The sequence below is a fragment of the Gopherus flavomarginatus genome, chromosome 3 (genome assembly GCF_025201925.1).
Source record: "Gopherus flavomarginatus isolate rGopFla2 chromosome 3, rGopFla2.mat.asm, whole genome shotgun sequence".
Classification (NCBI taxonomy): Eukaryota; Metazoa; Chordata; order Testudines; family Testudinidae; genus Gopherus; species Gopherus flavomarginatus.
This window is the reverse complement of record NC_066619.1, coordinates 198056067-198071196: the sequence shown is the minus strand read 5'-3', so window position 1 is coordinate 198071196 and position 15130 is coordinate 198056067. Positions and strand designations below refer to the sequence as shown.

The window sequence follows — 15130 nt, the reverse complement described above, 5'->3', positions numbered from 1 at the left end:
TTTGGAAAGTAACTTGGCCAATCATTTTCTTGTGTAAAGGAAGGGAAGTGAGAACTCTCTGCCTGCCAGAAAGCCGAGTGATTTTATGTTCCACAATGGGATTTGGTTTTCAAACATCTCTGCCCTTTTTTCCTTTAATAAGATGCTGCCTTTAAGATTTTTAGTTGTGGGGAATTTTCCTTTAATATGGAGAAGTAGGATTCACCTCTACAAAGCTCTGTCCTTTCTTCTTCTTTCCATTAACATAGTTGTCTAGGCCATTTATTTTTGGATGTCATTGCTTCACATTTCCATTCCAGGCTGTAAGCTCATCTGTTCATGAGTATCTGCTCAGACACTTCTTGACTTTATTGTCCTGCCTCTGAAACCATTAGTGAGGTGCATGTGGCCAGTGATGTCAATATCTGAATCTGCTCATCTTAGTGCAGGCCAAGGCTTGAAGAAATCTCTGTTGTCTTTGCTATTATTAGACATTTTCTTTCTCAATATTTTAACCTAGGTTCCAGTTTACTTTCAGAGTTCTTGATTTAATCAATTCAACACACATTGGTTGAAAAAAATACTGTGATCAATCTTAGTGCCTGTAAAGCACTATCACCATCAATCTGCCAGGTTCGCTGGCTGGCTCCGCTGCTCTTGTTCATTTTGGGGGCAGTTATTATTTCAATAAAAATCTTTAAAATATTTTTTTAATCCTGCAGAGTTTTAGGCTTTAAGTGAGGCTTCAAAAATTGTGTTTACTAGTTCAGTTCCCTTAAAAATACACTCTTGTACTGAAAATAGACACTTTGGAGAACATGAATAAATAGTAAATACTGTATATGAGTTTTTGGTCTAGTGGAAGTCACTGAAGTGAGCGCTCCTGTGGAAAATCTAGCAGAGTTTTTGCTGACCCCTTTATTGGCTAAGTGTATAACTTACCTTTTTTAGTATTTCCTCTTATCGCAGTCAGGTACAGGTCAGAGTTTTCCAATTCAAATAGCCAAATAGCATGTATGTGGTCTTCAGTAGCTTTTCTTCTTCCCCCAAAAATGAAAACTTATCTTAGGGAAAAGGAAGGGAAACTTGTGTATTTCTTTTGCAAGGACTCATGTTAGAGGTCAAAGACCTTGCCTCTGTATATTGGGTTCCAGGACTGGAAAGATTAGGATATTTTTGACTTGATCTGTTTCACAATGTACACACAATACAGTTTCATTAAAATTTTCTATTTCATGTCCATCAGCTTCAGAAGAATGGTCATCACTATACCGTGGCTTTAAAAGGATTTGATAACAGGAATTCTGTATGTCCTAGCATTAAGATTCTCTTCAGCACCTCCAAAACATAGCCATGTATTGGGCTGTGTTCCCTCTTTTACATCTGACAGAAATAAAATTCAAAGTTTGTGTGTTGTGAATAGGTCTTAAGAGCATTTTATCGTATGGTTTCCGAGAAGTCTTCTCTTTTATGTCAACAGAATTTTAGAAATATCTTGAGGTGTCAGTCTTTAATTAGCTTCAGCATTCCTACTCTCCATTTTCAAAATTCTTAACCTATGTCCTACATGTAATTGATCAAATTTACTTTCCAAAGCCTGTAGATACGGAGTTTTTATAGGACTTTCCTTACTAAGAGATCTTAAGCACTCTATGAAGGCAGTGATAGAGACTGACAGGACTAAGAATGATCCACCAGCCTTGGCAGCTAGCTTGTGAAAAGGACCTGTGCTGCTGCATTGATTTTGATCTTGAATACCTCTAAAATGTTCTGTATTATTAAATCAATAATGGTGATGTTTATTAATAGTATTGCAATAGGGAAGCAACGTGATACTTTTAGCACCTTATCATTGCAATGCCCCATGAGCTTGCATTATTATTTCTAAAAGAATGTGGTAACACAGACTGTAGGAAGATCTCATGAGAAATCAGGTAATACAGTGTGATTGCTGAAAAATAAACACAAGTCATGGCTGTACGATTCTTTAAAGTTTTTCAAGCCATATAAAATAAAGTAAAAAATAAAAGGAGTTCACCAGGCAGACTTCAGATAGATATGTTGTCTCTACTGATGCTCAGTCCAATTTGACATAACTTTAAAGTTTAAGTTACTTTCGCTTTTAAACTTGTCTCTAAAACAAAATCTTGCAAAACAATTTCAGATTCAGTTTCCTGAAAGTAGAAAAGTTACACTAAGCACTGTAGGTTTCTTCATTTTCATGTGTTAATTCTGGTATTCTAAAAGTATGCAAATAGCATTTGTCTTTAGATTTACAAAAACTAGATATTCAGAGTCTGAATTATTTAAACTCCCACAACACATGCACTTTTGCTTTTCAAGCATGAGTTATAATTTAATTAAAAACTTCTGGTGCATAGCTAACTATTTAAATATTAAAATGTTCCATGGATCACTTTCGATTATCTACCGTCATGAAATTCCTGAAGATGTCAGATTTTTAAGATTCCCGAAGTTGCACTTGGAATTGTCTGTTGATGCAAAGGGGACTGTGATAATTACATACATCCATTAGTATCAGCAGAGGAGATAAACTTTGGGGAGGCTTAATGGGCATGTCTCCGTGACAGCTAGCAAAGAACATTTGGCGTGATTAAGGATGGATTTGAATGTACTTGAAAATATACTCTCATTATGGATGCCCAGTGGAAGTTGCACTACAAATGTTAAATTCCCCAGAAGAAGAGTTGTGTGGCAGAGAAGCTTTGAAATCCACTGTGGCCGTCATCCGAATTATTCTCTTCTCTTTATGTCTTTCTGCTGTCAGATTCATTTTGTGATGCCCAACTTGCTCTCTGCATCTTTCAAAAGAAGCAACTTGTTGATTTCTGTGTTACAGATTGTCCGAAGACGCATCAAGGATTGGCTTGAGAGGAAGAAACCTCCATTTGGTGCTATCAGCAGCTGTGTGCTCCTGATGATCATCTATACAACTTTCTGTGACACTTTCTCCAATCCAAATATTGACCTTGATAAATTTAGCTTGATTATAATAGTGTTCATAAGTAAGTTCTGTCTTAAAGTATCCCTTTTATCACTTGTTAGTCTCTCGTGTGCAATGAACAGCGTGTACTGGAAAGAAAAAAGAAGGAAATATATTTAAGTGCCATTGGGCTAGATTTTGTATTTTTAATGCATCTTGCAAGCAAGATAGACTAGAAAAATTCCTAGACGCTGCATACTTTTAGGATGTTAAGTAATAAAAGTATGAACCCTGTTGTTATATACACTTGAGATTGCTCAGAGTAGCACTTCCTTTCCAAAGTAATAAGTTTTCAGATATCAATGTCCATCCTGTTGAAGTTGTATCTATTAAAGGGCAGTTCATGTTTTGATTTGGCACTCCTTACTGAGAGTGTAGATTCTAGTTGGAGCTATTATTGACACAAAATTATGTTGATAGCTTATAAAAAGTTGATTTTTACTTTCCTTACTGTGTTATAAATCTTGAAAATATTTGGGATTTTTTACATGATGATACATTTTCTGTAGTTGAAGTAATTTGTTAGAAAGTACATTTTAGATGCCCTTTAATTTATTCATCAGATTTAAATAATATATTTATGAGAACAGTGTCCTGGTATCCATCAGTTAAAAATACATTACACGATCATTAAGAACCAAAACAGCACAATCCCCTATCACTTCCCCACGTTATTTAATTATTAATTTTTAATAGTTCATGCAGACTAAGGTTTGTATTGTCTTTCTTTAGCAGAGGCTCCCTGGGAGTGGAAATTTGCCCTGAGCACAAAGTACTCATTGTCACATTCTACCAGCGGAGCTGTAGGCAGCTAGTGTAACCCTAAAAATGGGCAGCACTGCTTAGGAAAGGCATGTGGCCCAGACTGCAAAGGGGTTCACTGACTCAGGATTCCTATGCTGACAGGACTCCTCTGGAGTCCTGAATGCAGCTTAAAAGCTGCCCTCCCTGTCAGAACTCCCAGTATCACCTGCCTTCCCAATAGGCATAATCTGCTCCTTCCACCCCCACCTCACTCCGCACAGATACAGCAGCCCGTATTAGTGTAGGGGGGTGTAACTTGGATCTCTCAATACCAGCACGGTAGTTCAAATCCTGTTTAGTATAAAACCATTGAATTTCAGGAAACCACTGAGTCGCGTTTTAGTATATCGGTGTCCTTGATACCATGAGTGAAATCCTGGCCCCACTGAAGTCAGTAGAAGTTTTGCCACTTACTACATTCCATCTTGCATCCTTGGTTGCAAAATTGTATGTGCTCTTCAGATAGTCTATCACCTAACATACAAAAAGGAAATATTTGTCACTTGTTCTAAGTAAATAGAAAAAAATCACTCTTAGTAACAAATTAATAATTACATATCTTGTGTTTGTGTTTTAAAACACTCAGTTCATAAAAAGTTCATCACTTAATTGAATGTTTGAATTTAGTAAAAACAGCTGTGTTTGCTGTGGGATTTTTAGATAAATCCTTGTCTAATCTGCGTAGATTTTATAGCTCTCATGGCACTACTTTTGTAAGGCTGGGTTTTGCACCCCCACCCATGGTGTTCACCCAGCTTTGGCTGTTTTCCAGTGGTGGATAATCTGTGGAGCACTTTCAGATGAAAAGCACTATAAACATGTAAAATATTACTTGCAGTATTTGTTGCCAATGCAACACAATAAAATGCTTGTGTAATTGATAGTAAACTGCACCCTTGACATTGTAAAGTGAGGACAAATAAAAAATATATACTTCTAGTTAGCTTTTCAAAATTGCTGAGAAGGAAATATAAAACCAAAAAGAATTCAGATGTAGGGTATGCATGCCAAGAGGAATATTGTCCCCTGATGATGTGCTTGTAATTTCCATGCACAAATCTGTGCAAATAGAGGGGGAAAACATAAATTCTCAGTTAAAATGTAAAGAAAGTAAAAGAGAAACTTTGAATAAAAGACACTCATGTTACTCTGACAGTATAACAACTGGCGTGAGAAACAGGCAAAGCTGCTTTGCAAACTATATGCTTTTTGGGACTGTTCATACAGTCCAGTGGCTTCCATTGCTTTTCTTGTTATTTACAGTAGTGTTCTGAAAGATTGATCTGTTTGTGCCACATTCAGGATAAAGAACAACTTCCAGAATAACATTGTGTTTCTTGAAATTGTGAAAACCATCCAACTTCATATATTTTTTTGCCTTTTTTTTTGCCTTTTTTTATATTTAGTCAGTTCCAATGTGTGTAACTAAAATTCCTTAGCAAAGACATTAATGTATGCCTTCACACTTATAGATCTATAATTTGCTAAAGATAAGTCATATCTTTATTTCTAAAATATTTAGAAAGTTGAAAAATAAGGAAAGTCTGTACTACTTCATTGGAGTCATTGGCTATGTGCCATGTTATTTCAGTGGCGAATTTGGCCTCAGTTTTTTAAGAGGAAAGTATATTTATTATTCTCCAGATTACTGTTTTAAGGTAACTTGTATGTTAATATTCTTACTCAGTAAAGTATGCATTGGTAGCAACACAACATTGGTAGCAACATTGGTGTTTATTTCTATATAGCTATTACAGAAAGGATGCATTTTCTGTGCAAGGTAAATTAATGCATTTATGCCAAAGAAAAATGATTTACAATTCAGTAACAATGGATTGATTTATGAAGTGAAATACCAAATGAAATGTGAGGCAAAAATTTTAGTGTGCCCATCACAGGAAATTCTCATATTAAATGGAAAATTTCATTGATAGTTAAGAGATTCTTTCGGTCTTGGTTTAATGTGTCATACCAACAGTATTGCCCAATTATAAATTGGGGCCAAACTGTTGCCTTACCTTACCCTGTACAATGGGACACATTAGCATCATGGTCATCACATACCCAGGCTTTGCAAGGGAGGAGGCTCTGCACCAGATTTCTAGTAAATGTAAAATGCATCCTCCTTCTTCTAAAAGTTCTCTGCAAATCCTAGTCTTATGTCTCAGGGGGTTGCTGCAGTCCCATGCTGAGGTGGATCCACTCAATCAGCCTGTGTGACCACACATGTCATTTAGTTTCTTCAAATGTCACATAGCCAGCCTGATTCCCACACACATGCTGAAATGTCTGAGAAGACCACTTGTCAGTTGCCTTTCCATAATGCCCCATTTCTTACATAGCATTTGGGTGGGATGTGGTCTCAGAGTCCATGCTTGGCACGTAGACATTAAGTAAGGTAGCTGAGAGGATGGTCCTCCTCAAGACTCTCAAAAATGTCCACACCTGTAAAGTTCTGCTATGCTCAACAAATGCTGAGGGTTTCAGGCCGTGTGCGCTGCTAGGAACTGGCTTTTTTCCAATAGGAATGCAAACATATATATAGGAGTCTCATAACTCCTGTTAACAATTATGGAAAATACAAGCATTTCATCAAGAGGGCAATATACACCAGAGCATGTGCATGGTTGTGTCTGAAGTATTCACACTTACACATGATTTTTGCAATCTGTTAAGCAGAGATATATCTGGCACCTAAAGTATGTCCGAAGGTTGCACTATGTCATCACTCCTATAAAGCAGTACTCTGGAAATGGATGCATGGCATTCACCAGTCAACTTCTCTGTCAATGAGACATAATGTCAAGGAGTACCTTATTCAGAGGCAGTGCTTCTGCAAGTGCTGCCATAACCATGGTAATCACATTGCTATAGAAATGCTTCCTCAGACATGGTGATGTCCATTGCTCCTTCCAAAATAATTGTCCTTTCTGCAAGTCTTTACAAGCCCGTGCATTTGGCTGGATCAAATTTCTCTGAGTTGTTTTGGCCCATCCCTAAGCATCAGATGTGTATCTTTTCATCCTTTATGCAGGTGTAAAAGGTATGTACATGGCATACAGTACAGTGGTTATGTGAAATTTATTTTTACCATATAAACTTAAATTTAACTTATTTCTCTTTCAGTATTTTTTGTTCAGCTGAGCTTCATGCTTTTAACTTTCCTCTTTTCTACAAGGTAAGTGGATTAGAGTGTTTTGAGCAGACGTACAGTATAGAGTGTGTGTATTTATTTATGCATACGTTTAGGGGCATGCTTCCAAAACAGGGATGACTTCATTCTAATACTTTATGCTTTTGCAGTATCTCCCTCATTAGCATTGCAGAAGCCACACAGCTAAGAGAGAAAGCTGGATTCTATTACTTCTTGTACATTTTCTACCAAATGGTTAATCAAGTTCCAATCAGTTACTCCTGTTAAAGGCAATGGATTTGCCCAGGTGTCACAGATGCGAGTTAGAGCACCCACTGTCCCGCTCTAAGTTCTGCTGCCTGAAGCAGTCCCTAAGGCACTATTCTGCTGATTAGGAATTGCTAGAATGCAGCATACTCTGGCTATGCCCCCTGCCTATTCAGGAGGGAGGGTGCACCTGGCATAGAGCCAGCTCTGCTAGTTTTATGCCACTAGGATATTCCCGGGTGACAGGGGAATCCTAAATGATCCTTTAGGGCATCTTTAAGTGCTTTTTGTAATGTTGGCCCTTTCCTGGACCAAGGATCTGGCCCAGTCGTAGAACCCCACAATGCCATTTTTACAGGACCTTGAGTAGGATGCTACTTAAACTGTATAATAAATACTTATCTGGAGTTTCAGGAAAAGCTATTTCCCCTTTGGATTGAACATATGACCTCTGTTGGGCAATCGTATGCCTCTGTTGGTCACTTTTCCAACCTTCCTGCCTTAATTTTATCCTATAAACCTCAAGCCCAGTTTCTCTCTGAATAGATAGAAATGTATCCTATATCTTTACTGTCTGTTGGTCAGCTTTTACAAAGAGAAGTTGACTGCTAATGTGATACAGAATGTATGTAGAAGTAACGTTGGGTGGATTTAGGTTGCGGGAATTTATCCATTAGAGAGTTTGCTACAACTGAGAAAAAAATACGTTTAAATAAAAAACAAACAAACAAACAAAAAACCCACTGCTGTGCATCTTTGGGTAGAATTATTTCTGTCAGTAGAGCTGATCAAAGTGTTATGAACATGCATATGGGTACTTAAAGTGGTACATTTGATCAAAGATGTTTTAAGCAGATTTTTGCTAAAAGAGATTATTAAAACTTTCTTTTCTAGGAATAACTTTGGTTTCACACCAGCAGACACAGTGGCTATCATTTTTTGTTCCACACATAAATCCCTCACCCTGGGTAAGTCATTATAAGCGATCAAGTTTAGCTTTTCAGTGCAATCACAATAATTCGCTTTGTTGGAAAAAGTTGTTAAATCAAAGTAGCAGTTGTTTCAGTGTGACAAGTATGTGAATGGCACAGTACTAATATTGATATATTAATGGTAATGTTTTTGCACAGGGTAAATAAATGTTTATTAAAAAGGAGACAGCACAGTTTTCTCAGCTGGGAGTTCAGTAGTTGTACTGCAGTGCCATTAATCTGCTGTTATTTTAGAGGGAGCTACTTCATTTTCTACTTGTGATGTTTTGATACCCTAATCCAATATTGATAAAGTTTGAGGTTCATTACTCATAATGTTCTGAGTTATTCCTACACCATCACCCCACAAGGATATTATTGCTCAAAACTGCTTAGCATTTGACATTCACAAAGCATTTAACATATTCCAAAATAGATCACTAAGGACAATTCTGTTTTCTGTGTAGTTTTATCAGCTTAACTGTATTTATCTGAAGTCTGCAGCGTCTTTGGACTGTGTGTTTTATTTATTACAATTCATTAGTAAAAAACATTATTGAAGTATTTGTCATTTTAAATTACTTAATGATAACAAGCATGGTCTGATAGAAACTTACAAAATAAAATTAAAATAGTTATGTTTAGAGTGGCATGATAGTTCACCATTCCTATTCCTGCTCTCTTCTGCTGGTCAGTCAGTGGCACTATTGGTAGCTGTATGTTTTCTCATTTCTTTCCAAAACTGGAAAATGTTTGATAAAGTACAGTATATGTAACTGATTTTCAGCCTTTTCAGGCCTGTAACTATGAAAGACAAAACTTTAGTTATTAAATGGAGTTGGATATATTGGAAGGAATGGTAACCACGATCTTTACCATTGAGTAGCATTTCTACTTACAGTTTTATATACAGAAAGTATTTATTTTGATTTCTTTTAGACTGCCTGGATACTTTGAATTAGTTGTTAAGAAAATCAGTTTGCATTGCTCTGAGTACAATTTCAGACAATCTGTAGTACGTATGACTCCTCTTTCATATAAGTATAGCACAGTACAACGTATGTGATTAGACAAAGTTCCCTGCACACCTAGGGTACATCTGTGACCTAACAGAACAAAGGGCATTGATTTCAACTACCTAAGAATGTGCAATTATTTTATAATTTTTATTGAAAATATGATTTTGTGTGTAGACTGCACACACTTATAAAACTTCTGTGCAAATAAAATCACTACAGTGAGTACTTAAACATGAGGATCCTCTAGGGGATTGCTTTCACCCAGAAAAAATGAGGGATCTGTGTTCCTCTGTCACTAGTTGTTCTCATGCTTAAGCCTCCAGCATAGCCCTGCCTGGATCACACACTGCATACGCAGAAGTCAGTGCTCCTTCTCTCCATCTTTTTCCCCACTAGCTTGTGACTCAGTCCCCTCTTATTATATTTCTATTTTCTTCCTGAAGCTACCTGGTTCCTAGCTCCTAGCAGCTACTGAATTAAAAGTAACTGCTGTCCCTGAGACATTTAAGTTAGTCAGGTTTTGCGTGCATTTTGTAGTGCTCTGTGCATGTGCCACAGATGTGGGAAAACAGCAGCCAGCTAAAAGTTCAGGACTCTTTGGAACTTGTTTTCTCCAGCACTCATATAATTCCTCTCTACTAATACATGTAGCTAGTGTAGGCAAAGAGGTGTGCACGTTGATAGGTGGTGGGGGTGGTTGGCCAGAATAGTGCAGCCCCTCCTCTTGGGTGTAAGCTTTGCCACGGTTATGTTAGCCTGTGTCAGCTTTGGGGTAGATTGCTTTGCTGGGGTTACCCTTGAAGAACACTTGGAAGTTCCAGCTGGTGCCTCTTGCTGAAGTTGGCCCCCCCCAGTGGACAGATAACTGGGAGCACTCTCATGCTCTGGGCGTTTGCACTAGCTTACGGTTTAAAGCTCTGAATAGCCTAGCACCCAGCTACCTAAGAGATTGCATTTGACCTCCTGTTACTCTCTGCTATTAAGATCAGTTGCGTTGCTCTTGCTGATGGTTTCTGGAGTTTTGTTGTAAGAGACCAGAACCAAGGCATTCTGAATGGAGCGCCCCCCTTTGTGGAAAGTGGTCCTTTTAGCAGTTCACCAGAGCCCCTGGTTAGCAAGTCTGAGGGCAGCGTCTGTGTGTGTGTGTAAGCATGCCTGTTGTCCATCAGTTGCCAATTACTGCTTATCCATTGCCGCTGACTGAGTTTGCATTTTTGTTTCTGTTAATTATTGCCCGGGTGTCCAGATACCATATCAAAGGGAGCTGCATAAAAAATGCATAGATATGTAAATAAATAAGTGGATGGTGCTTATTAGAAAGATCAGGATTAACAAAGATTTAATGTTATGAAAATTGCCCTCAAAGCTAGTGGCATAAATAGGAATCTTTAACCCATGCAATTAACATTTATTGTAAAGTTATCCCAAGTTCGTCTCCCGGTCTCCGGCAGCATTGCAGGGGTAATGTGTGTGTATAACAATAAACTGTTCTTGAATGACAGTTCAGTGTACCAGATCCTTGTTTACTTATATCAGAAACCCAAGCTTGCTCCCAATGAAATCAATGAGAGTTTTGCTTTTGGCTTTAGTGGGAGCATAATAGGTAGAAAATACCCATGCTATGTTGTTGTTCCATCACATTTTACAAGAAATATTTACTGTAAATCATGCAACAAAAACTGCATTCATGTGAGTACTTCTGTCTCCAACACCACAGTATCTGAGAGCAGCACTGAAATTCAGGATCTTGTTTTAAGCCCATTCTGGGTGGTTGTTTTCATTTACCTTCAAGACATGGCCATTAAGCAACTGGTAACATATAAGTGAACTCCTACAACAGTAGCTTTATTTTGGGGCTTGAAATTTGGTTTTTCTCATCTTGACATGTGAAGCTCTGATAGGTGCTTCTTGTCCATTCCCTGGAGATTTTAGAGTGGAACCAACAGAAGAGGAGGAAGAGAGGACAGCTTTAAAGCTTGAGAAGTGGTAATAGGAGAAACACCAGAAGACTTCTGTAAGGGATTTCTCCTGCACCATATTAAGAAACCAACTAATTCTCATGCGGTACATGCTCAACTGCCACTTACAATGCTGAATTCATGAAAAATTGCTCACTTTACACTGAGACAAGTGTTGTCCTCATAAGCCAGGGTTTATTTTATATACTGAACAGCTGACACACCTATTTTTCCTCAGAGATCAGGGTGCAGGGCATAAGGATGAAGTACATTGACTAGATCCCTTATATTTTTCATTCAGTATCATAAACTGATTAATATTTCTTAATATAAATGGTCCTTTCAGTGGTTTCTAAATAGTATACATCATGTTGGCACACAAAACCATATTTACTTCTATTTCATTTAACTAGTGGATTAGGGATATAAACTTACAAATAGTGAAGATAAATGTGATATCCTCGCATATGCCACGATACTTTGTTCTTTCTCTTCTTTTCCCCATATATACACGGTACATGTAAGTGCACACACATGCAGACATTTGATTCATGGCTTTTATTAGTGCATTTGCCAATGATTGATTAGTACTTAGTATTAGTACTTCTTCTATTGATTGATTGCAGATGAAGTGACTATTTGACCTTTAATTATGAGTCTTGCTATTGAAAATGACATTGAGCTATGGCTTCACATAATCCATCTGGAAAGCCCGACATGATGCCATTCCCTGGAGTTCGTTCAGCAAGAAAGAGGAGGCCTGAAGGAAGTACAGAGCGATCAGTATGGTTCATCTAAAACAATACTGCAGGCTTTGTTGCCTGCACTTGTACATAGTCTCTGGCTAGTGTAGGAAATTATTGTATCTTTTGTAGATAGGGAATTACTAGCTACAGGTCACCACTTAAAAAATTAAAATGCAGACTCGCCAGTAATTCAGTTTTTAATTTAATCTTCATAATAGTTGAATAACTACAAGCGCTATGTATTTTATCCAGCAGAAAATGAAGAGCTGCTACCTACTCTGGCTTTCACAGGTGCAAAACGTCAGCATAGCAGATATGATTGACAAAGGATTGTTAAAAAAAACCCTTATGGAATTAGGATTTTGTTTTCAATGCGGCATACATTTTCTCATTTAGATGGCAATAATGCAATGGCTTTTTAGATCCTTAAATAAACCCAATTAAATTTTTCAGTTTATATAAATATTCTGAGGAAGAAGCAGTATATTTATTTATTTTGGTCAACTTTACTTGAAAATGTTTGTGGCTTAATTTCATTTGAAGTTGTTTTTTGTTTCTTAGTAAAAATGGATACACTGTTTTATTGCTTCACTGAAGAGTGGACAATCTATGTTTAGACCATTTAAAAACAAGGTAGCGTGCTGCTGCATTTGCCTATTTTATGACAATGAGAACTAGCTGCTTTAAATATAAAAAGGCAAAAAAAGATTGGATTCACATTACAGATTACAGGCTGTAATAAAATAAGGCTTCTTTTAATTACTGCATAAGAGAAAAGAAACACAGTGAAACCAGAAATCTTGCCAAATTTCAGCCCAGAGTTAATTTGTATAGTCAACCATTGCAGACCCAGTAAATATGGAGTTGAATCTGCAGGAATAATGAGCATTTCTTGCATGGTGCTGAATGCCCTCTGTTCCCAGTGACTTCAAGTTTGCGCTCTGTGGCCCTGATTCAGCAAGGTAATAAGGCATGTGCCTAATTTTAAGGATATGAGTGATTCCATTGACTTTTCGCATAGAGTTCCCAAAGGGTAATATTGTGCAATTGCTGATGTTCTCTGAAGGCCTTCATGTGTGAGGTTATGGAGGATCCATCATGTAACCCCTTTTGGTCAATATTTATATGAAGACTAAGAGGCAACATTTTTGGCTGCATAATCATCCACTTGCTGCTGATATTTAGTTTTATATCTCCTTTTCATCTAACCTGATTGAGAAAGGGATCTAGGTAAAAGTGACCTACCTGCATAAGCGAGAGATTATTCTTGTTGGTAGGAGATGACATTTGAAGGAACAGATGGCAGGAGGCTGTATCTGGACCAAGGTGTACTCCCAACTTCCACCAAAATTTTTAAAATCATAGGGGTCCCATTGAATCCATTTTTGCTTTTGAATTCCTTGAAAGATATGAAGTCTCACAAGGGCTATTACTATAGCCCTCTCATTCCCCACTCTGTCCTCCTTACTGTGCCTGCATAAGAAATCTCCTGGCCTTCTAATGGGTATTGTGAGAGCAAACTACTATGAAGAGCTGGTACCAAGGATAAAGTGCCTACTGTTAGTGTAAGTTCTTCAAGTTCAAATCTGTGTTCCTGAGGTCAGTGTTAAAGTTTGTTTTTTGAAGTTCTTTTGTGTCTCTCCCCTTGCCACTTGCAGGGTGATTGGGAGGGCTTTCTGCCTTCCCAGTAAGTGGCACTTATTTTAGAAGATTAGGCCTGGAGAGGCTAACGATGCATGAGTTAGAAAGGAGAGCCTGGTACAAGAGGACAGTACTAGGACCCCAGTTCATGTACAGAAGTTCCCACTACCTGTAAACAGTTCTGTTGTTGTCATTTAAAGTCATTGAAATTATTCCCAAGCTACATTGCTGTAGCTGAAAGCAGAACCAAGAAGCCAAAGAAAGTTACTCCCTTTTTGATGCTCCTTTCATAGACTCTTCTCCCTTTCCATGGCTGGCTGACCAACAAGCCCGTTAGTCTTTTCCTAAAAACTTGAAACTATTTCTAAGGAAGGAAAGAGCTATCTAGTCTAACCAGAATCCATGTAGGCCTCCTTACATGGCTGGTCAGTTCTCTAGGACTGGCTGCATACTTGCTTCACCCTCCTACCCTTGCTCGTTTGTGCCACTACCAAACATGTGCTTGAGATACAATATTATTTATCAAGTCATCGTTATGCCCTAACCAGTCACCACCTTCCTTTCTTGCTAAACTCTGAGGGGAGGCTGAACTTGATGATCAGGACTTGCCAATGTTTTAAAGATGTCACTCCACTGGGGACACAGACAAAAACCAAATCCATTTTCAAGACTTCTGGGATGGAGATAGCTTAAATGTTTTCCTCCTACATAAGCCTCTGCGCCCTCTCTCCCCCACTCCCCAAACAGAGCTGGCAGTTTGCAGGTGTGTACAGCATTCCTACTCACCCAGAAGGGGTAATCCCCAAGGGATGGCAGGCAGTTTAGCCACAACACCATGCATTAGGCTTTTTAAGAACATAAGAACAGCCGTACCGGGTCAGACCAAAGGTCCATCTAGCCCAGTATCTGTCTACCGACAGTGGCCAATGCCAGGTGCCCCAGAGGGAGTGAAGCTAACAGGCAATGATCAAGTGAACTCTCTCCTGCCATCCATCTCCATCCTCTGGTGAACAGAGGTGAGGGACACCATTTTTTACCCTTACTGGCTAATAGCCATTTATGGACTTAGCCACCATGAATTTATCCAGTTCCCTTTTAAACATTGTTATAGTCCCAGCCTTAACAACCTCCTCAGGTAAGGAGTTCCACAAGTTGACTGTGCGCTGTGTGAAGAAGAACTTCCTTTTATTTGTTTTAAACCTGCTACCTATTAATTTCATTTGGTGACCCCTAGTTCTTGTATTATGGGAATAAATAAATAACTTTTCCTTATCCACTTTCTCAACATCACTCATGATTTTATATACCTCTATCATATCCCCTTTTAGTCTTCTCTTTTCCAAGCTGAAGAGGCCTAGCCTCTTTAATCTTTCCTCGTAGGGGACCCTCTCCAAAGCCCTAATCATTTTAGTTGCCCTTTTCTGAACCTTCTCTAGTGCTAGAATATCTTTTTTTTTATATGAGGAGACCACATCTGTACACAGTATTTGAGATGTGGGCGTACCATGGATTTATATAAGGGCAATAATATATTCTCAGTCTTATTCTCTATCCCCTTTTTAATGATTCCTAACATCTTGTTTACTTTTTTGACTGCCTCTGAACACT

The 15130-nt window shown here is 38.1% G+C and overlaps 1 protein-coding gene across 7 annotated transcripts in view; it reads left to right on the top strand.

The window, feature by feature from the left end:
- The window catches only part of SLC10A7 (solute carrier family 10 member 7), a 205101-nt gene that overhangs the window by 162917 nt on the left and 27054 nt on the right, over positions 1–15130 (top strand). For 6 of the 7 annotated variants that reach the window (XM_050946543.1, XM_050946548.1, XM_050946545.1 and 3 more), the window contains 3 exons: positions 2840–3005; positions 6914–6965; positions 8082–8155. In XM_050946543.1, coding sequence (XP_050802500.1) covers positions 2840–3005; positions 6914–6965; positions 8082–8155 — 292 coding nt within the window. Of the gene's footprint in view, positions 1–2839; positions 3006–6913; positions 6966–8081; positions 8156–11761; positions 11874–15130 lie in introns of those variants that run through there. The other variant, XM_050946550.1, reaches the window with a different exon arrangement.